Source organism: Mya arenaria, chromosome 2 (assembly GCF_026914265.1).
Source record: "Mya arenaria isolate MELC-2E11 chromosome 2, ASM2691426v1".
NCBI lineage: Eukaryota > Metazoa > Mollusca > Bivalvia > Myida > Myidae > Mya > Mya arenaria.
In genome coordinates this window covers 21,977,162-22,001,798 of record NC_069123.1, presented here as the reverse complement: position 1 = coordinate 22,001,798, position 24,637 = coordinate 21,977,162, and the positions used below count along the sequence as shown (strand labels likewise).

General features: G+C 35.3%; 1 protein-coding gene across 3 annotated transcripts in view; it reads left to right on the top strand.

Moving 5' to 3' along the window:
* LOC128222057 (CCR4-NOT transcription complex subunit 6-like) overlaps nt 1-24,637 on the top strand; it is an 88,093-nt gene that overhangs the window by 19,954 nt on the left and 43,502 nt on the right. Inside the window, exons 1-2 of one of the 3 annotated variants that reach the window (XM_052930828.1) lie at nt 7,156-7,735; nt 10,077-11,927. The exons of 1 other annotated variant lie outside the window; for it this stretch is intronic. In XM_052930828.1, coding sequence (XP_052786788.1) covers nt 10,355-11,927 — 1,573 coding nt within the window. In that variant the 5' untranslated portion in view covers nt 7,156-7,735; nt 10,077-10,354. Of the gene's footprint in view, nt 1-7,155; nt 7,736-7,803; nt 8,064-10,076; nt 11,928-24,637 lie in introns of those variants that run through there. One more of the 3 variants, XM_052930835.1, reaches the window with a different exon arrangement.

The window sequence follows — 24,637 nt, the reverse complement described above, 5'->3', positions numbered from 1 at the left end:
GGTTGTCGTGTCCGGGCTGTAACTTTCCCTTGTATGGACAGATTTTAAAATAACTTGCCACATGTGTTCCACATACCAAGACGACGTGTCGTGTGCAAAACCCGTGTCCTTACCTCAAAGGTCAAGGTCACACTTAGTGTTTATTCACAATGGAGTGCTGCATATAAGGACATAGAGTATAGGTTGTCGTGTCCGGTCTGTAACTTTCTCTTGTATGGACATATTTTAAAATAACTTACCACATGTGTTCCACATACCAAGACGACGTGTCGCGTGCAAGACACGTGTCCCTACCTCTAAGGTGAAAGATACACTAAGTGTTTATTCACAAGGGAATTCTGAATATAAGGACATAACAGTGTAGGTTTTCAAGTATGGGTGGTATTTTTTTATGTTCAGAGGCAATTTAAAATAACTTGCCATATGTATTTGACACGTAAAGGCAAGATCAACTTTTCATGTACTGACCTTGTTCGTAGGTCAATGTCACATTCGGGGGCATTCGTCACATACTGTGACAGCTCTTGTTTTTGATTATCTACATGCATGTTTTTCTTCTAATTTGATTGCGCCGACTTGATGGTATGCATTTTTTTTAATCTTTTTTTATCTTTGTAAACTCTGTTCTTTATTATGTGGAAACAGTAATTTAACCTTGGCCATAAATAATTGTTGAGGTGCCCTTTGTTGGACTTCACTCCTTGGTGTTTTGTAATTTGTTGCTATATGGAACATTTAGCATAGTTCCACACTCCCACATGGAGACAGCAAAAGCTCCATAATCCCACATGGTGACAGCAAAAGCTCCATAATCCCACATGGAACAGCAAAAGCTCCATAATCCCACATGGAGACAGCAAAAGCTCCACACTCCCACATGGAGACAGCAAAAGCTCCATAATCCCACATGGTGACAGCAAAAGCTCCATAATCCCACATGGAACAGCAAAAGCTCCATAATCCCACATGGAGACAGCAAAAGCTCCACACTCCCACATGGAGACAGCAAAAGCTCCACACTCCCACATGGAGACAGCAAAAGCTCCATAATCCCACATGTAGACAGCAAAAGCTCCATAATCCCACATGGAACAGCAAAAGCTCCATAATCCCACATGGAGACAGCAAAAGCTCCACACTCCAACATGGAGACAGCAAAAGCTCCATAATCCCACATGGAGACAGCAAAAGCTCCATAATCCCACATGGAGACAGCAAAAGCTCCACACTCCAACATGGAGACAGCAAAAGCTCCACACTCCCACATGGAGACTGTAAAAGCTTCATATTCCCTCATGTAAACAGCTCCACACTCCCACATGGAGACACCAAAAGCTTCATAATCCCACATGGAGACAGTAAAAGCTTCATATTACCACATGAAGACAGCAAAAGCTCCATATTACCACATGGAGACAGAAAAAGCTTTGTATTCCCTCATGTAAACAACTCCACACTCCCACATGGAGACACCAAAAGCTTCATAATCCCACATGGAGACAGCAAAAGCTTCATATTACCACATGGAGACAGCAAAAGCTCCATATTACCACATGGAGACAGAAAAAGCTTCGTATTCCCTCATGTTAACAACTCCACACTCCCACATGGAGACACCAAAAGCTTCATAATCCCACATGGAGACAGCAAAAGCTCCACACTCCCACATGGAGACAGCAAAAGCTCCATAATCCCACATGTAGACAGCAAAAGCTCCATAATCCCACATGGAACAGCAAAAGCTCCATAATCCCACATGGAGACAGCAAAAGCTCCACACTCCAACATGGAGACAGCAAAAGCTCCATAATCCCACATGGAGACAGCAAAAGCTCCATAATCCCACATGGAGACAGCAAAAGCTCCACACTCCAACATGGAGACAGCAAAAGCTCCACACTCCCACATGGAGACTGTAAAAGCTCCACACTCCAACATGGAGACAGCAAAAGCTCCACACTCCCACATGGAGACAGCAAAAGTTCCACACTCCCACATGGAGACAGAAAAAGCTTCATATTCCCTCATGTAAACAGCTCCACACTCCCACATGGAGACACCAAAAGCTTCATAATCCCACATGGAGACAGTAAAAGCTTCATATTACCACATGGAGACAGCAAAAGCTCCATATTACCACATGGAGACAGAAAAAGCTTCGTATTCCCTCATGTAAACAACTCCACACTCCCACATGGAGACAGCAAAAGCTTCATAATCCCACATGGAGACAGCAAAAGCTTCATATTACCACATGGAACAGCAAAAGCTCCATATTACCACATGTAGACAGCAAAAGCTCCACACTCCCACATGGAGACAGCAAAAGCTCCACACTCCCACATGGAGACAGCAAAAGCTTCATATTACCACATGGAGACAGCAAAAGCTTCATATTACCACATGTAGACAGCAAAAGCTTCATAATCCCACATGGAGACAGCAAAAGCTCCACACTCCCACATGGAGACAGCAAAAGCTCTATATTCCCACATGGAGACAGCAAAAGCTCCACCCACATGGAGACAGCAAAAGCTCCATATTCCCACATGGAGACAGCAAAAGCTCCATAATCCCACATGGAGACAGCAAAAGCTCCGCACTCCCACATGGAGACAGCAAAAGCTCCACACTCCCACATGGAGACAGCAAAAGCTTCATATTACCACATGGAGACAGCAAAAGCTCCACACTCCCACATGGAGACAGCAAAAGCTTCATATTACCACATGGAGACAGCAAAAGCTCCAAATTCCCACATGTAGACAGCAAAAGCTCCATATTCCCACATGGAGACAGCAAAAGCTCCATAATTCCACATGTAGACAGCAAAAGCTCCAAATTCCCACATGTAGACAGCAAAAGCTCCATAATCCCACATGGAGACAGCAAAAGCTCCATAATTCCACATGGAGACAGCAAAAGCTCCATATTACCACTTGTAGACAGCAAAAGCTCCACACTCCCACATGTAGACAGCAAAAGCTCCATATTCCCACATGTAAACAGCAAAAGCTCCAAATTTCCACTTGTAGACAGCATTTCTGATATGTCGAATGTACGTTATCTCAAAGTATCTTCCTAGGACACAATGACTGACATAGCGAGTTTGGACTGTACTAAATAAACTGGAAAACTGTATGATTTCCACTTATCAAGATTTAATATTATAATGCTAATCATGTTTGAATGTAAATAGCGCATATCACTGCAATGTTGCAAGTTGATGATTAATCTTAATGTACCTTAACCTTTTTAAAATGAAAGGAGTGGTAATTGTCACTAACATGATATTTCTGATAAACAAATTGGTTCTTAGAAAGAAGACTATATATATATATATACTATCTGATAAATGAGAATATTAATCTCTATAGGTAAACATTAAAGATAAATAACATTACACCGAACTGTCTCGGGACTACAGGATTGGCCATGTATTTCCAAGAAGGTTGTTTTGTACCAATTCAGCTCCCATTTAGCTTACTTAGATAGCTGCATTCATAATCACTGTATGAACTACTGGTATCAGCTCTAAACCAACTAGGGCGAGATAGCAAGCCTGGTGTGTCACACAGCTACTGGTTCACACAATATCAGAATTGATCTGTAGACCTTGATGAGGACAGAGAGAACAAGATGTTACTGAAGTTTGCTTCAACAACACTTAACAGTGCTTTGCTTATTGTAGATATTTTACAGCTTTATGATCTAAATTAATGGCTTATGTTTGTTTATGGTGCCAATGACTTCTCTCAGCCCTGGTCTACTTAGTTCACCTGTACAGAAAGATCTTGTATTACATTCATTGTTACAGTCATTATCCAAATTGTTTTCCTGCTGCACATCCCTTACATGTACTCTCAGATTGGCTTCAACTGGGTATTTCGCTTACACAAACATTCTGACAGGCAGAATTCAGAGTTCTCAATGATATGCAAAGGGTTTCCAGGGTATTGTCTGTGACTTTAGTCCACCTCATGATTCATACACGATTCAAACTGAGCAGTTCACTTAGTCTGTTAAGCTTACATTGACAACTGCATGCTGTTGATTTGAGTAATGTCATAGCTGGGGTTGAGTGGGATGGTTGTGCAAGAAGTTCATTAATCTTGTCCACATATCAAAAAATGCTTTAGATTTTGAAATGCAATTAGATACACATGTTGCCAGAGACATTACACACATGTAAAACAAGACCTATTTCTCTAATTTGTCTTTTATTTGTCTAAAAATGAACCAAAATTAACAGCACAAATTCAGCTTATAAAACAAAATAGTTTTTTAGCATACAGAACATATGCTAAATCGTCTTTTCAACGAAAAGAGTTAAGTACAATAAGAGAACTACATTTGACTGGAGCTGGCTTGATAATGTTCTTTCCGAATGTATGAATGTATGTTTTTGTACAAGAAGGCAGTGTGCTACTTCCTTACAAACAAGTTGAAGGCTTGATATCAGACGTCTTTGATGGCTTCACAACAGTTCAGTGAAATCAAGAAGGGGCGGAGCTTGTGCAGCAAGCGAACCCTTTATTTAACCAATGAGATTTTTATAATTTAGAAAAAAACCTAAAATTTGCAAGGTCACCGCAAACAACCTTGATTATACTGTGTTCATGCATCTAGCGTGTGATGATAAGCACCTGTTTACATTGCATAATTAATGAAGTTTTTTTTAGTTTACATTGATTTTGATGAGAAAAAACTTGTTCATAAGCAATGCTCGACTTAACTGCAGTATACAAATGGTTTGATCATCGCCTTTTGGAGATAGTGTTTTTCATTGACAATCAATTATCGTGTATTTGAAAAAATCAGTGTGTGCTTTTATTATTCCAGTTTGTTGTTATACTGTAGGTTCATGTTATGATGTAAATAAAAAAAATAAAAAATAAGACCATGAAATATCATTTGCTTAAACAAAACATTTCTAATATCTTGATTTCAAAGGCTTAAATGAACACACTAATAAATATCTTTTAAATGAACATGAACAGAACAGCATACAATACAATCAGTGAATGTGTTTTCAAAGGACTGAAAGGAATGGTACATTTCCAAATATGGTAACACTTACACAGATTCTGATTAGGGGGAGCTTGAAAAGCCTGCTGAACATTAAACTTCTGAATGCTTATATAAGCATAGTAATAAAAAAGGTGGATGAGCTGTTTCATTGGATGAAAAAATATGTTGTATTCTAAGAAGAAAGAGAGCATTTTTTTCTATTACAATCCCAAGTTGATTGATAATGTTGATATTATTTATACAATGAATATTATTAAATGATTGATGAATAAAGATTAAATGATTGATGAATAAAGTTGTTATGCACTTGATCATATGTATTGCAGTACCAGAAGGCAATGTTGTAGAACTGACAAAACTGTTTGTTTGCATCACGGCCCACCTTTGCTTCTTTGTTATCATTCTTTGATGCTACAAAAAAAAAATCAAATGTAATGTTATGATGAACAAGTCCTGAAGTTGGATTTAATCTATGTCTCCCGCTTTACTTAAGTTTTATGTATGGATATGAATAAGTTCTTTGTTTTTGTTTATAAAAAAGCTAAATCCTAGAGTACAGAGTTTGTTTTTATAACATTTTTATTCTTGCTTAAATGTAGTGTTATCACCATATATACACAATATTTTTTTTCCTCATCATATATTTCTTAATGATTAGATATGTCACAGCAAGCCATTTGTTGCCAGTGCATCTAAAGTAAGTGTTGGCATAAACTGATTGTGAAGACATCAAACGCAGCATGCACAGATGTGACAACGTGAAATGAAAGTAGATGAGAATAATGTATGTACACATCCTGCACAGAAGGAAGACGGCCCAGTGCATTTGCATATCATCGAGACACTCAAAAGGTACAAAGAATCGCAAAATGGTGATATAAACCAGCGTAGCCCCAGGCTGGATGATCATGAGAAGTGTCCACCACAGTATGATAAATGGCCAGGATTGATCAGCCCTCATATTAGTGGCCCAGCTCAGTCACTATTGAGGATAATTTATGCTGCTCTAAGGCCACTTTCCACTGGTTCTTACAAGTGGGTCATGTGATCTAGAGAAAATGATTACCAGCGTTAATGGTTTGCCGATACAGGGATGACAGAGAAACGCATGATTATTATGTTGTTTTCCTGCAAGAAGAACCAATGTGTTGACAGGGCCAAATCATGTACATAGCTGGCATTCCGACACCAAACTGGTGTCTAGTTTTCCAAGGATGCAAGCATTAATGAAGTCGGACAGGGTTGGAGAGTTTTTCTAATAGTTCCCTCATATTGATCTGTGAGGATAAGTAACAGAAACAGAGCCAAGTAGCTGCTATTGGTTTTGTTGTTTTGGGATGTAAAGGGATGGATGATGGGAGAAATTAGGTTAGAGTTATGTATTGAAAAAGTATTGATTGGGTTTCTCATGTGTTTGAGATAGGAAAAGGAGAAAGTGAAAAATGACTTTGATTTGTGTTTCAAAGGTATAATTTGCTTATTGTGACAATTTTTATCATTGAATCAATACCATGTTTGTACATTGTGTGGTTTCCGTGACAGTGATAATGGTATGAATTTGATGGTGTAGTGTTGTCATGCTCACTGTATAACATAGCAGGTTACATGTGTAGAAGGGAACACAAGATACATAGTTTTCGTAACCTTGTCAAGGTAAATTACTGTGCTTGAAACTGTAGATGCAATTTCTGTCCCATTTAACAAATTAAGAAGTAATGTCGTAAGTAAATACTTATAAATGTATTTTCAGTATTAAGATTACATGTTTGCTATCAATATAAGGATAACATGCTTGCTAACTTACTTGTCAAAAAATAAATAAGAAAGTAAAAACACTCAAAGTCTTTGTTTAATCAATTCAGATTAATGTTTTTCATAAAGATCTGTGTATTTGTATTTTAAAGCAAATATGCTTAAGAGCTTAGTTGAAAAGTTAATCGGAATAGTCTCAAAGTTGCACTTTGGACATGCCTGATCAAGTTTGTGCCGCCTAATTGTTGGCTCTTTACACTTGGCTGCCTGCTCACAAAGTACGGGGTACACACCACAGACAAGCTCTTTGTATTGAAAATCTGAGTTTTACAAACTAGCTCTGAATATTGAATTTATTTAAAACATGTTTAAGCCATTGCGGATTGCCTTTGTTTGGATTGTCCTCCAATTGTAACTAACCACATGTTCGTCAGAGTTTAACATGCAACGGTTTATTTCTGAATAAAAATATTGTTATTTGGATTAATTGTAAACAGTATAATAAATAATGATATTTTATTCCCAACGCAATGTAAACTGCAGGTCTGAATGTGCAGGTTATAGCTGTTTGTGAATAGTGGCCTTGTCAGGACTATTATTTTGTCATAGTTTGTGAGTATACTAGCTGGCGAGTTTTTAAGTGTCATAATTGATAAGATAATAGATGAGGACAGCAATGAGTATTGCTTCTCACATACTATCATTGTACAATCTTTGTGAGCTTGTTTATCATTGCTCTACTATGAGTAGCACCCTTCAGCTCTCGAGAGGGAGAAAAGAGAAATAGGATTAAAACAATGCTGTATGAATTACCTGGATTACCTAGGAATGAGAAAAATGATAAGGATGCCTTGTGCAGTATGCCTTCCTAACAATCATTTACTAGCGGAGTCTAGACAACATTGAAACCACCTCTTACAACTGAGATTCCTGGGATTGAACTTAAACCAAGGTGGGATATGTAAACAAGGGTTTGGGGTGAATGAAGGTAGTGTGATGTATTTGGTGTGAATGTACAGTGGGTGAGTGGTTGTGTGGGACACAGAGCAGGATATAGATGATGTAAGACCACAATCCCAAATCTTGGCAACACGTGGTTGGGGTCAGCCAGGGCAGAGTGAGCAAGAAAAAGGAAGGAAGGGATTTTCTTACAAAGCATTAGACAAACAGTTAAGCTATAGTAAACACATTATTTTGAAGTGCATATAGTTTAATGACGTGAGGGATTATTTGGATTTATAAGTTTTGGGAATTTAATTTTACTTGGTTACATTTTCAAGGTAAATTGAATTTTAACAGATATCTTTTTATAGTCATTTAATTGTTTCCTTTGAAATGAAAGGTTTAATGGTGTGAGAGATTTAGATGTTCAGTGTTTTGTAAATTAATTTCTTTTAATTACTGGGTCATTTAAATCTAAACATATAGGGTAGCTTTTTTTAAAGAAATCTTTAAGATGAAAATGTAAATTGAAAATATGTCAGGTTGATTAGTGAGGTATTTTTCGAAAAGAGGTATTAAGTTTTCAATTTCTTTTGTTAAGAAGTAATCCTTAAATAGAACTTATTTAAAGGAATTTTACTATAGAAATGTCATGTTTTTTTATATAACAAAAATATTTTTATGCAGTATTGACTTTAATATGTAAATAATACTACTGTTTGCAAATGAACATGTGACATATTGAATATCAACTTAATTATCATAAATCATCAATTCATTACAATTACTACACCACACCTATTCTTTTCCAATAATATTGTAGACCAATTCAGCCCAACAAATTATTTGTAACCTCCTAAATGCCTTTGTCCTTCAAAAGCTTCATAAATACATAGTATGACAGAACATGAAACGTATGGTGATGTGTTCAAAAATGTTTGTAACAAGTTAAAACTTTGTCTAAAGTCATAACAATAAACAGACACTTAAAGCGATCAAAAACTTACCTGATGTTTAATCAGTCATTTGCTCAAAGCACTTTACTTTAACATCATTGTATTAATGCCTTAAAACTTGGTCAAAATATTGACTGTTATTGCATTGTCAAAAATAGTTGTTACCAATTTTATTTACTTGGTGAACCATTTTTCTTTTTCATTTAATAGTATAATTATTTATAGTTATTTGACAAATGAACTGGCCAAATGTTCCCAGAACAAGAGGACAGGTATTTTTACCGTCTGAAGTATTTATGTTGTGTCAAACAAACCTCTTTGTTAGCCCATACAGAAGTGGCGTATGTTCAATTAATGATAAGGTCCTTGAGCCTGCTGCATCCAATTTCCACCCCTGTAGGTATCATAACCTTTACCTGATATATGGAGGTGAATAGCAACACAATAAGGCCAATTTCTTTGATTGGTAACTGATGATCAGATCACATCTTATCAGTGATGTTGGTCATCTGTTCTATATACAAAGTCAGTGCCTTGGGCATGAATAATATTTTAACTATTTAACTATATAATCATGACTATTGGCATGTAGTAAAAATAACTGTCAAGCAAGTTTCAACCAGTCTTGAAGGTAAAAACATATATAAACTGAATTGGATAATTGAATTAATATACCATTATTATAATAAATGTTGCTGCCCTGGTTCTATAAAGTGTATTGTGAGAGTATGATGTGTGAGTGTACAAGAGTGGGTATGTATGGGGTATTTACTACTAATGACAGGGCTTGAATTAAAAAAAAAATGTACTGCAGATTTTTGCCGGTGCTGAAAATGCCAACTTGCAAAATCTGATGTCCAATCCCAAAAATTTTGTTCACCGGTATATGTCATCACTTTATGTGTGTTCACAAGAAAAGAAAAGCACGCTTATTGAAAGTTGCTATTTTTCACGAGTTTTCACTCGCAAAATTTTGTAAGTACCTTAAAACTCAACTCGCATTTCAAATCTTCACTCACAGTTTGCGAGTGTGCAAGTGCTAAATTCCAGCCCTGAATGATATATTTTGTACATACCTGATTGCTCAGAGTAACTGCTATATCTTGTTTTACATATAGTTTATAATAGTTTCAAAATACTCCAAAGAGAGTTAGGGTGACAGGCTGGATGTCAAAATGTGAAAATGAGTCAGAAATTAACTATGTCAATTAGTGTATTCAAGTAAATGTAGATTATGAGCAATACTTGTATAAAGCCTGCACGTGACATCTTGGTAACTAGTTATCATTGTAACTGAAACCACACATCAGTAAATGTTGAAGTTTTTCTTGAAAACTGACGTGTGGCATACATGATTTTAAACCTAAATGTTAAAACTGGTTCTCTTTTTTCTAGTGGCATCATTCCCAATTGCGTAGTGCATGTGGAGTAATGGAAAAATGGACTTTTTCGCCAAACAATGCTGTACTTAAGAACAATACTCCTTAACAAGTTGGATTCCTTTTTCGTAAACAGAAGTTGTGATGCAACAGGTTTTTTAACAGATTCATAAGTGGATTCTGTTTGTTTTCTTAGGGTATTATGTTTTGAATGTGACACGTAGCATTATTGAGAGTCATAAGTAAATGATATCTTGTCCACTTGTTTGTTGACGAGACGTTCTCATAATCACCATGCAGAAAGTGTTACCTGTGAAGCAGGCTTTGGTAAGCGCCAACACAGAAATTATTCGAGAAGAGGAATATGCCGGGACGTCAACAAGCCTGTATGCAGAGTCCGTCCCTGCATGCAAGAAATGCCTTCAAGAACGTACAGGTAGTCGTCACTATAAAAACACCAACATGAATAATAATAAAAAAGGGAAGCGAAAACAGAACCGAGCAAATACTCCCATAGTAATTCAGCTGAAAGATACTCTTAAAGCAGCCATTCAGCAAAAACAGAAAAGTCGTAGAAATTTGCTTCAAAAGCAAGAATCAAGTGAGATTAGGGAAGACATTGACATTGAAACTGATAACAGCTCTGATCGTAGTGAGGTGACCTATAATCACAACAGGAAAAATAACAGGCGCAAAAATTCCAAAAACTTTAATAGTGCCTTTATCAATGTTGTTGAAAAGCAACACAGGAAAAGTTATACTCCTTACAATGTGCATACTAACTATTGTTTCCAAAATCCATGTAATGAAAAACTAGTTGCAGAGTATGTACTAAACAATGTGAGTGAAGCTCATATACCACACAAAGTTTTTCACAAGAAAAACATAGAGGAGTGTGAGAATGTGGATGTCATATGTAATGACCTAACTAGTGTAGAATCCACACAGGAGGATACAGAGGAGAGCGAGATTTCGTCAACCACATCCAGCTCAGAAATCCAGTCTGATTCTGACATTTCTACTGCCCAGGAGGGGAGAGAAGCTCCGGTGGCAAGCCAGGAATTTACACCGGAGGAGCTTCAACAGCTTGCTGAGTACACAACAGGTTACCCGCTTGTCCGGTATGAATGCCCACCGGACAGCTGTCCCCAGTGTCAGTGGTACAGTAGTTACGCCTACAGTGATTCCAGGGCTGCTACGGGCTATGAGCCCTACACTGCTCAATCCAAGCCTCTGCATCGAACTGGGAGGAGAAATAAATCCAAGAAGTTTGCTCAACAACACCAGAAGGTGCCTTTGCACAAAGTGACAGCTACTGTTGAAATTGACAACATATCAAACACGGAGAGTGATTATGATGTAAGTGAGGTGACAGACTCAGTCTCGGAGACCTCAGTTGATACCGACAGTCACTGTGACAATGCCTCTCCAGTTTTCAAAGGGAAATCGTTCCGCTGGGGGGAGAAAAGGACCAAGACATCTCACAAACAGCTGCTTGATATTGACATTGCAGGCAAGAACAGGAAATCTCATTACACCAATGTTCAAAGTGACTTCTGTTTGGACTCAGTGTTTATAGACCTTACAGATACAGATGTTACATTTAGTGTTTATTACCACCACAACTTTACAGACATTCAGTCCCCTTATTCATCAAGCTTGGCAACAACGCGTACAACATCAGAGTCGGTAATTGGTAGCCATCATCATGACTACATGCCATGTTATTCAGTACCGTACTACCAACAGTACATGTACTGGTCTCCGTATTACACACCTATGTACACGGTGCCGATGCCATTTTGTCTTGAACCAGAGGATAATCTACCAAAGACAGCAATGGTCCCCCCAGATTACCTCCCCACATGTGAGTAGCTCTCCTCATTTATTATCCCCCACCGAATCGAAGATTTCGGGAGGGCGATATTGTTTTGGCGTTGTCCGTCCGTCATTCCGTCCGTCCGTCTGGTACCATATCTTGGTAGGCATTGATCAGAAAATGTTCAAACTCTGTCAGAATGTTCCCCTTGATGAAATCTCGACCACGTGCTAAAGTGGGTCACATGGGGTCAAAAACTAGGTCAATAGGTCAAATTGTAGAACATTTTTGGAACATACTAGAGGCATAATACATGGTCAAATATTCATGAAACTTTATCAGAAAGTTTTCCTTGATGAACTCTTCGTCATAAATAAAACTGGGTCGCATACGATCGAAAATTAGGTCACTAGGTCAAATCTTAGAAAAATCTTGTCTGGAACCATATCATGGTAATGACTGATCAAGTTTTGTTCAAAATTGGTCATGATGTACCCCTTGATGAAATATGGCCCGCTTAAAAAAGTGGGTCAAATGGGGTCAAAAACTAGGTCAAATCTTTGAAAAATCTTTGGATCATACTAGAGGCACTATACACTGTCAAATATGCATGAAAAATTATCAGAACATTTTTCCTTGATGAACTCTTGGTCGTTAACAAAACTGGGTCACATATGATCGAAAATTAGGTCACTAGGTCAAATCTTAGAAAAATCTCATCTGGAACCATATCACGGTAATGATAGGTCAAGTTATGTTCAAAATTGGTCATGATGTACCCCTTGACAAAATATGGACAACTGAAAAAAGTGGGTCACATGGGGTCAAAAACTAGGTCACTAGGTCAAAGCTTAGAAAAATCTTTGAAACATACTAGAGGCATAATACATGGTCAGATATTCATAAAACTTATTTAGAATGTTTTCCTTGAGTAAATCTTGGACTTATTTAAAACTGGGTCACATATGATGAAAAATTAGGTCACTAGGTCAAAACTTAGAAATGTTTTGTCCAGAATGGAAATGATTGGTCGGATTATGTTCAATCTTGGTCTTGATGTACCCCTTGATGAAATATGGACCGCTTGTAAAAGTGGGGCACATTGGGTCAAAAACTAGGTCACTAGGTCAAATTTTAGAAAAAATCTTTGACACACAAAGGCATTATGTATGGTCTAATATTCATGAAACTTGATCAGAATGTTTTCCTTGATGAAATCTTGGACATGTTTTAAACTGGGTCACATGTGATAAAAAATTAGGTCACAAGGTCAAATCTTTCAAAAATCTTGTCCGAAACTATTTTATGGTGATGATTGGTCAGATTTTGTTCAAACATAGTCAGAATGTTGTCTTGGGTTAAATTTTGACTGTGTTTTAAAAGTGGGTCATATGGGTCAATAGGTCAAATCTAAGAAAAAAGATTGGAACTGAGTAACATGGAGTCATAAACTAGGTTTCTTGGTCAATTCTAAATGCTACAATATTTTTTTTTTATTTCAATCAGTTGCAATCAAACTCAAACTCATATATAATTATTTCACCAACAATTGATTTCCATTCCTTGACTTAGCCCAATCAGGCGTGGGATATCAATTCAACGAATTTGCTTGTTAAAGTTATGGCTTTTGTTTGTTTCAGCTTCTTTTTAATTAAAAGGAATTTTTAAAAGTTTCCTTTCCAGTGTTTTTTTTGGTAGTCTTCCTTTCTTGTATTGGCATGTTTATATCCACAATGTCATATGACTCTTATTTTCTTATAAAGACAAATAATTTAAGCTTGGCTGTTGTTCTAATTTTACAGAACCGTATGCAAAAAGCAGAGTGAATGATAGTAATGATTACGTTTTTATTTACTGGGGCATTCCTTAATAAAGCAGTCTGCAGAATAAGGAACAACTACCTTGCAGTCTATTGATATGTCATTTTTGTCTGACAATCATATTTGGTCCTGTGTTTATCTCTTTCCTTGACCTTTTCAAGGAACTATCATTTGTAATGAAAGTTTAGTGATTGTCGGCTCATGACACTTTTTCCTAGAAACATGCTGCTGCATGGCATGATATTCTGTCTGATGATGTACTCAATACCCCTGGCAACACCGAAAACAGCCATCTCGATTTTATCCTGGGTTAAACACCTCTGAATACATGCCAGTTGGTAAATATTCATAGAAATAATGCTCTGACCTCCATATCAAAGACACAGAAGATGCCTAATAATGATTTGGTGGCTTACTGTGAAGAACATTTAGAAGTATTGCTTACTAAATGAAAGTAGAACCTATAATTGCTGCCTATTGTTTTCACTCACTTTAAGCAAGACAATTTAATGAATCCATTGTAATGTAATATTATAGATTGCCGATTGTTATTCAGTCAAAATATTGACACACATGTAACATTTTTTGAAATACAGGGATTTTGTTTAATTTGCTAACTGAGGTTTCAAACCCCAACATGGCATCAACAACTTGTAATAACATTGAATTCTTCTCCTTGCAGGTAGACAGGGTTTTATACCATTTTGACATTCTGTAATTTAATTTCCTGAACTGTTCATAAATATTGGTGATATTATGCAGGTATTCATCACTTATTACCTATACAAAACTAGCTTGTACTTGGTAAACAGGAGGTACCCCGAGTACCACCTGTACATGCCATATGCTTTGGGGTTTATTCTCCTTCATTTGTTTTTGTGGCCTAGTGCTGTTTCCTCTGGATGTCAGCTGCAAAGGTGCTTTCTAGCTGTAGGGTCAATTGATGGTATTCTTAGGGAGGTAATACTTAATTCTTTTTTGAAGCTTCAGAAATATCTATATTTTATGCATATCTGCAATTCTAACTAGAGGGAAGTCACAGTTGAGTAGTTTTCATCTCATAAATTGTTGCCCTTAACATTTGTGGCCATGTATTAAACATACCAAAACCTTGTCAAAACTATTGTATACAATTTCTACCGATGATGTAGTTGTCAAGAAAGGTAAACATGCCACACTCATGTTTACTAAATGTTTAAAAACTTACTGTGATATAATACATAAAAAGTCGATGTTTTTTTGTAATGATGAACTTGTTATTTTGTCATGTTTTGAAATACAAATTGCAGACAGTGATGTAGGTGTCATGTTCATGACTCTTGTTCTAACAGGGTTTCTAGACACTTTTCTTGTTCGTTTGTGCTTATTTGAAGGGACATGAGTCAAACACGTAAACATGTGATTTGATAGAAAATTGACATATTACAAAGTGTGACATTCATTTCTCAAAACCGCTAGCAAATCATTGGTTATAATGATATGGTTATAATTTTTGGAAATGATGGAAAACATATTATGATTTTGTTAACAAGTATGAATATTGTACGTGGTGCAAAGTTGATCATTTTCAAAATGATTTTGACTATTCTGTTAAATTTACTTAAGGTATTAGCCGCGTAATACACACTTTTTTAAAAGCTTTAACTGACAACATAGTTATAATCACGGTACACTATGGGTACACTATGGGACTTTTATCCAAATTTTGAAGATTTTTTACCGTGAATTAAAAAAGTTATTAATGTTTCATTACACCCACCCCCAAACTCCAAGGGCAACAAAGAGCAACAAGTAAATATTTTGTCTATATTTGATTTTTTTTCGCATTATCAGAGATTATGAAATAAACACAACAGTTTCTGGTAAAATAAACTTCAGTTAACAGAAAACTAAAGTTCAAACGAACACATTATTGATACACATGGAAAAAAATCATTTTGATTGATCTTATGATTCTTCGGAAAAGAGCAGTTTTTCGATGTTTGAAAATATATAGCAGTTTTATAAAATTCATAAAAAATAGTTAACTATAAGACAAGCTGCTGAAATCATTTTAGATATTATCTATGATGTCTATTGAACAATTTAAATTACAATTTATGATAGTTTACCGTCCAGTTTTGAAGAAAATATACATAATGTCATGTTACCATACATTTTTATAGCTAATAAAATGCTTAAAAATCAACCTTTTTCTTGTAAAAATTTATAAAGCTTAATTGGACTTATTCATAAAATGTACTCTTTCAAATAAATGAATTTTACTTATGATACTAACTCAGAATACAGAGTTTAAAACAAATGAGTGTACTTTTAAACTAAAATATGTGAAGAAACAAGAACAATAAGTGGGCTCGCCCCTCCAAAAATATCAGAGTGAAAGTTCTCAACTAATGTTTTTTTTTTAATATTTTAACATGTAAACAATCTCTGTGGGTAATTTGATGTATATCTGTTTTATTTTGTCATTGGTATTCTAACAATTATTTTTTTCACAATGATTCTTCACTCTTCAACATTTGAAGTTTGGTCTGTTCCCATGCTTTGTACTTGTAGTGTGTGCACAGATGATAACTACTCAATGCTGATTTGGTTTTCATGCACCTTCAGGTACTTTACCCATCAAGAATGTTTAGTGCTGTAAAGGAAAAAAGTTGTACATTAAAGCCTTTCTAACTAATTAGTACAGATAATTATACTGCCATACATACCGTATTATATCATGTATAGGACGCTAGCATAGATAGGACGCAGGCAAAAAATAGTTGAGAAAACGGGTAAAACCCCTTAATATATAAGATAGGACGCAGCGGAAAAATGTTAAAATCGGAGACGAAAAATTGAGGTTGGTAAAGTATTTATAACATATATTGAAGTAAAAAACAAACAAAAAATTGTATATTAGGCATATTTCGATAACTGTCTTGTGTATTTCGATAATTATCGTCGTATTTTGGTAATTTAGCGTACATAACAAAGATATATGTCTTGACATTTTGAGAACATTCACGCATATTATAAGACTTATACAAATGCCGTAATAGTCCCGACTGAGAGTCAACCGTTGCAACCGTTGCAATAGTCCCGACATGCCTTCTGAATGACAGTCAACCGTTGCAACCGTTGCAATCGCAACAAAACTGTATTGTCAAAACTGAGGATGTAGGCATAATTAATGCGTGTCGGTAATTAGTCTTGCCAGCGGAAGGCATGTCAGGTAAAGTGCGAACAAACAACCATTTTTCTAATGACAGACAGCGGGTGTTTTTCACACCTTCGCACATTTGAAAAGATTTGATATTGACAATAATGCTACTTTGCGTTATGCACATTCCTTCATTAATTTTTTAAAACAGTAACATACAACAAAATGTTTTGTAAAATATCGAAACATTAAAATCATGAACAACGATTAATTGATATTTACCTCCTTTCCCGATTTTCCGTTGCCGTTATAACTCAATCCAGTTAAAATGCTGACTCACATCGAGTTTTTGTGAGTAGCGTCCCTTTTATAAAAAAGTAAACACTCGTATTTTTTTTTCAATTTATTTCTCAATAAATCATTTTAAAGTAAACATTCAATATATTTCTGCGTGTGTTAACTTGCGTGATTTTACATATGTCAGTTGTTCTCTTCGGTGACGCAGTACAGATACTTACTATTACCGCGTTCTTCCCCGGTCCAATATTTTCGACCCGAAATGGACTTGGAAAAAACAGATGCAATTCTAATAGCATAGAAAGGACGCAGGCACTTTTTAAGACGAGAATTGGGGGTAAAAAAGTGCGTCCTATGCATGATATAATACGGTATACAAAATAAAATATAAACAGTTTAATATTTCTCGACATTATTTTGAAAAAAACAACAACAAGCTGATATATATATATATATATATATATATATATATATATATATATATATATATATATATATATATATATAAAGAAAATTATAAAATTTATCAATAAAATTCATCATCATCATCATCATCATCATCATCATCACCAAGCTCCAAACCACATACAACTTTTTTTCACAGGTTAATTTTGAAAATATACATTTTGTAAACAAATAACGGGTATGTACATGTATTGTGGTATGTTAGAAATAGGTCCCGTATTAAAACACATCATTTTTAAACAAAATTTTAAGTCTAATATTTTTCTAAGATAAAACAATCAATTTAAAGATTACATACTCATATCATATCTTAAACATAAGTTATGTACATAAGTACATATAAAAATATGTAACATGTACATAAGTACATGTAAAATATGAACATGCTGTCTAAACATTTAGCTAATAAAAATGATTTAAGAATTCCAAAGATAAATTAAAAAACAAACGTTTTTGAACACATCAACGTACAAAACTGCTCAAGGATACTTACATTCTGAGCCCTTTGATACAAATATCCCAGTTCCATGCCGATTGTTGAGAGTTCGTTTTTTCGAGAGAAAATCTTCTCTTACGCGTATATTTCACTTATAATCCATGTTTTACTGTAATGACTCAAATTGTTAGATGTATCGTAATCAACTGTCAGCGTGTACTTTTAGTGTTTATTTATTTTAAACGTATATTCATGAGAAAAACATCACAATGTTTCCAAATCCTACGATGTAGAAATTCCATTATTGACCTATGAATAGCCGGGAAATACCTTCTATTTCTAAAAATAGCAACATCCGGTACAGGCCGAATACGCCCGATGTTCGTCGCGATCTGTTACGGCGAGTGGCGATATATGTCGATGTTACCCGATGTTTCCCGAGTTGTATTACATGGCTAATACCTTAAATACTAATAAATGCATCAAAGCCAAGTGCAATATCCTATATATTTTAAAACACCATTTTTTCCAATAGGTAGGTTATGCACCAGTCAATTGTAACCACGGCCCCCCTGGTCCGGGGGTATACCGGGGATAGCCGGGGAAATGGGCCGTGTTTTTACTTTCCAGGTGGCCCCGCAGGGCCGGGTGACCGCGGGTTTTTTGTCTTAGCGCCAAATTTAGCGGAGATTGGGCCTTATATAGAGTTTCTGGGGTGCGGGGGCATTTGGCTGGGGTTTTACCATCAGTTCGTCACCGCAGGGCGGGGATTTTACCCGGGGTTGGCTGGACCGAAAGTCAAAGTCCCCACTATTCCCTGGACCTGGGGGGGGGGGGGGGGGGGGGGGGCGTGTTTACAATTGACTGGTGCATTATTTGATGCCGAAATTTAATATTTAGCAACATCATCAGGCCACTACTTTTATATAAATTGGTTTACAAAACCGGCGAGTCTAATTTTTCCGAAAAGTACAAAAAAATAAATAATGAATTTCACTTTTTTTTCAAAATTATTTTCCCGACCGTATTGATTTTGGTGTGAAACGAAAGAAAAACGAACTGATAAGTGTACGAATGCAGTAGATCTCGACTGGTTTGTTGTTCCGTAGCCGTATTCGCCAATTTATAGTGATAGCATATGAGCCAGTCAACTGTTATGGCAGCGCCGTTGGCAATGGCGGAATTGACGATAGCAGTCATTCTTTGTATGAAATAATTAATTGAAATATGCAGTAGTTGTTAAAAAAACAATAGCAATAAACATTGGCAAATTTAACAGCCGATACAAGCAATAACTGTCACGTGATTGTTGTTTTTCCCCGCCAATTTAGGTCATGAAATTATTGTTGTTTATAAATAAAAAATAAAAAAAAGTGTCAGCGGCTGCCATCGAATTAGTAGACACAAATATCTGTAAATTATGTGAGAGAAAAACATTTTATAACATTTTATGGTTAAATATCAAATAACAGTGCACTAAGTGTGAGTGGTGAAATCGAAAGTAAATATTCTCAAGTGACACCGGCGACCTAGTTTTACAAGTTCGGTTGGTGGTGTTTATGGATCTTAAATCACACATTGGTTTGTAAAAACTTGTCATTGAGTCAATGTAAAGCTTGTGTTTATTCTAGATTACATGTTTGGGTTAACAGTTGAGTAAAAACAATAAAAAAAGAGTTGAACACATGTGTCAATGGCATTTACTAATGCCCAATGGCATTTACTAATGCCGGGAGTTGTGTGCAAAACATTTACATAAAACAACATGGAAGACTATTTTGAATAAGTCCATTTCAATTTGTAATGAACCTGATATTTCACTATAAATTAGATTTGTTGTTGTAACCAAGGAATACTCTTTAAAATGAAAAATAAACAAGCATGAAGTATAGATGCTCTGTGAACGTATGTATACACAAAATGGCGGAGTTGGGAGAAGATGAAAATATCCGATACATAATGATGGATTTCTCTGTCAGTTTACTATCATTGGTACATAAAGTTAGGTCACATGCTAGATTTATTATTTTGCTATGTGATTTTTATGTACTGATGTGGTAATTTGCTGCAAGATTTGAATTTGAAATGGATTGGGTGAACATCCCATGGTAAATATCCCGGTCCGAAAATATCCCGAATTAGCATGGATCGGGTTACACAAAACTAGGACCCCGCATGGTAAGGGTTATAAAACTCAAATCTAGGTCTAGTTTGGTTTTTAGTTTTTCAGGAATTGTTTTCACAATATTAAAGCTCAAATGTCTTTATAATGACGTGAATGTGTGGGTTCAAATCCTGACGCAACTCACAATGAATGTTTTTAAGGTTTAATAACGTCCAGAATATAATCACATGCATACAGTTCTATGGAACACCAGTAGAAGAAATTTATACAGTGTCATCAATAATTCTTGTAACACAAGTGTTTAAGTATTTTAAATTTGTAACACAAATTATTAAACACACTTATAAAACTGTTCCTAGAAATATATATTTGTAACACAATGTCCTTTATTATAACTTTGGTAACGCACACAAAGTCGAAAATAATATTTGTAACACATTGTCCTGACTTTGGTAACACACAAAGTATAAAGTAATGTAATGGAACACCATACAATTCGAAGTCCTTAATAAAAGTGATCCTTAGGCTTTTATATGAAAAATATTGTTGTTTTAAAAGGTTAAGAAGTAACAAGAATGTCTGAAATGTCTCACTCAGGCTTAGCTATCAAAACTTGTCTAGCTAAGCCTGTTGCATAAAGATTAGTTAGAACATAAAATAATGAAGGTGCTAAAATTAAAGGAAACATGTAGACACAAGAAATAACAGTTTGTTGAAGAATTAAAAACCATTATGAAACCCTTCAGATGTAAAAGGAAATAAAGAAAATGTATGAAATATTGCATATAATTTAAAGGTTCTATGTTATAAAGAATATAAATGAATTCCTCATAAGACAACATTAATTTTCATACCAAATATCATATATTCCATATGAATAAAAGATTTACATCTGAACAGCAAAAGAGACAATATGTACATCAGACTTACCGGACAAAAACATTAAGAACTATAAAATAAAAAATAACAAATATTACGAAGACAATTTGACACAAAATTGCTTCATAATATCTTCATAAGATGTTACTTCCTTATTTTCAAAATTGGTAATTATTTCACTTTATTGACATTTTCCAATATTGAAATAACTGAAACAATGTTTAGAAAATGTAATGTATTGTTTTAATACAGTGCAATTTTTGTGTATTTTAATGCGTAAAATTCGCCTTCTCTTTTTTTTTTCAATTTAATATTGGTCAGTTTTTAAGTGTTGTGCATTCATTTTTGCTTCAGCGTACCCTTAAAGCTAAAAAAATGTCTTGCTGAGTGATATTCAATGTATCTTTATAATAAGTGTAGTTTATACATGTTAACATGTTTTATAGTCAATTTCATTGATGTTTTATATGCACAGTATGTAAGATCTAAACTGTGTGTTTTATTAGAACTTTGAAACTTTGAGTGTATTAAAACATGCATTAATAGCAGTTTAAAAATTTAAAATGTCAAGTAAATGATATAAATTTTCAATGTTGTTATGTTGTTCTCTGATTTTCACCCTTTCAGAGTATATTTTGTGACTTTTTTCCTCTTTTTTTTTTTTTTTTTTTCTCGACCACTCGGTGGACATTTTTTCCAAAAAAATAAAAAAGGAGTGGCCTCATAACAATAATTTTTTATTGACAAAGTTTCAACAGTTTACTGTCATATGAACAAGAAAAACTAAGTTTGATATCACAGATGGTTGACACTACATGAGATGACTATAATGTTTAAACATTACAATGTTTTTTTTGTTACCGTGGCAATATGTGACAAATTATGTCAAGAATTTTATTATAACATATAAAAATTAGCTATATTAATTTATGAATGAAATTCATTTATAAGTAAAAATAATGTCGGGCAATACATGGCCCTAGTATTATCACCACTGAGTAAACTTACTTTGTGGCATGGATTAGTGTCATGTCTTGTCAATAACTGTGTTAATATATGAAACATATTCTAAACAACCAGTACAAACATACAATACATAGCTGAAGAGCACATTAAGGGAACACCAACACCCGACAGCACATTCCTCGCCTATAATTGTAGCTAGTTTATTATTATTTCCATATTTTTACTGGTAATAAGTGAACTTCTGTTCCTTATGAATACTTTAAAATTGATAGAACCATTTGAACAAATATGATTATTTTGCTTCCTAATTTAAGGAGTGTGCCCATATTTTTCAACCCATATTCAAAATAGGTTTTGAAAAAAACAACTTCAAGGACATCATAATTAATACGTGATCATGGCATTAAGCCTTTGCTTTAATAATTAGCCTGTAACTAAACATAACTTACATAAAGTCAAATCAAATTCATAAATGTTGTATAGTTAATCTGATTGACAACTGTAATTATCTGTGTGAAGTGTAGTGGATGCACCTCATGGCCAAGCGCTGTCAGTCCATGACCGTGAGTTCCACCTCCATCCTTTACCATGGTCTCAACTTCATTAATTGAAGTGCAGGTGGATAGTACATATATTACACTTAGTTACATTGTATAGACGTACCTCAAACCACAATTTACAGAATGTTTCTCATCTGGAGGCTGCATCCATGCACGACTTAGCATATCTTGTACCCCATACCCCATCATCAACATCGCGGTCCACTCAAAATCGAAGACAAAACAAAGTTAAATTTACTGGTTTCCCAATTTCGTTCTATAAATAACATTGCCATAAGTGGTAAAATTCTGTCGCCGATATCAGCAGAACGTTTCTGAAATAGTCGTTTCTTTTCGTAAAAAAGCCCCCATACCCCATCATCAACATTACGGTCTACTCAAAATCGAAGACAAAACAAAGTTAAAGTAACTGGTTTCCCAATTTTGTTCTATAAATAGCGTTGCCATAAGTGGTATAATTCTGTCGCAGATATCAGCAGAACGTTTCCGAAAATAGTAGTTTCTTTTCGTAAGAAAGCATTGTCATTCCGATGTTGTCCAAAAACCTCGGCAGTTTCCGGGCCAACAAAAACTTGGATGGCGGAAAAAGCCAGTTTTCACCGAATATTTAAAGTATCCTTTACGACTTTTACGACATACCGCAAATTGAAGGCAAAAATAAACAAAGAAATAAATCGAAATACTGCTGTCAAAATTGAACAATGAAGTTTCTACCCCCAGGGTATACTACTAAAGAGCTTGAACATCCTGCAAAAAACAAATGGAGGTGACAAAAGCTGCCAGAAATATCATAAATATACAACATAGATTTGATTGATTAAAAGTCAGTTAAGGCTTTGAAAAATTGGGGGGGGGGGGGCTGGCCCACTGGACCCCTAGCCAGGGCTTTGCCCTGGACCCACCGGGGGCACTGCAGCCCCCAGGCCCCCAGCTTTTTTTGATACCTTTTCCAGCTTTGTAAGAGTAAGCATACAGCAGATTTTTTCAATGGGTATAATCATTTTTGAACTTTATATCTTCAGTGGAAGTAAACTGTGTGCTTAAATGATTGTATTATGCAAGTATTATTTTGTTTTAGTGAAAACTGACATTGAATTAGTGCATCTGTACATTATTCAATACATGTACATTTCTACACTAAGTAGCTTTAATTATAATAAGTATACTTTATGGCCAGTCTTAAACTCAAGTTTGATGAAACATAAATTTTGTGACTGATGAATGACTTTGTATAACTGTCCGTGATGATGTTCAAATTATGACCATGAGGGCAAAACTGGCAACGCACTGGGATTCACTATTTTCCTTTAAGACTTATTCAGGGAAATCTTCTTGTCTGAAACCAGTCTAGGCCTAGAACCGAGAATGTATCATCATATACTAGTCTTCTATCAAGTTTGGTCAAAACCCCAGGGGTCACAAGATTCCTTTAGACTTATATAAGAAAATCGTCTTGTCTAAAACAGCTAGGCCCTTGAAATTTTGTATGTAGCATCATACAGTTGTCCTCCAGTGCCCCTGGAGACATCACACAGTAGTCATCCAGGGACAAAACTGACCATGCCCTGGTGAGTTTCTTATAGACTTATATATTAGTTATGACTGTAACCTTTTGACCCACTTTCTTATATAATGATATTTCAGCAATGAAATTTGGACCATGTGTACTGTTTTGAAAACAAATATCAATGTTGTGCTTGGATGACCTTGACTGTGACCTTTTCACCTTCTTTCTTATTTTTGAAGCTACAGCCATTAAATTTGGATCATGTGTGTTTTTTTGGGAAACAAACATCAACAAATGTTGTGCTTGGATGAACTAAACTCCTACAAAATTTGACTATACTCGATGTTGTTTTAATTCCTAGTTGTATTCATTCTCATAATAAAACTAAGGTTTGAGACATTCACTCGGGTGAGCGATTCAGGGCAATCATGGTCCTCTTGTTTAAATAATTTCTAGTCTGAAAATGGGCCTTTCTGAACCTACCTGTTAATGACATAAACAAAACAAAATAGTGTGGCAGACATTTATGTGACTGGTATGGTGCATTATATTGTCCCT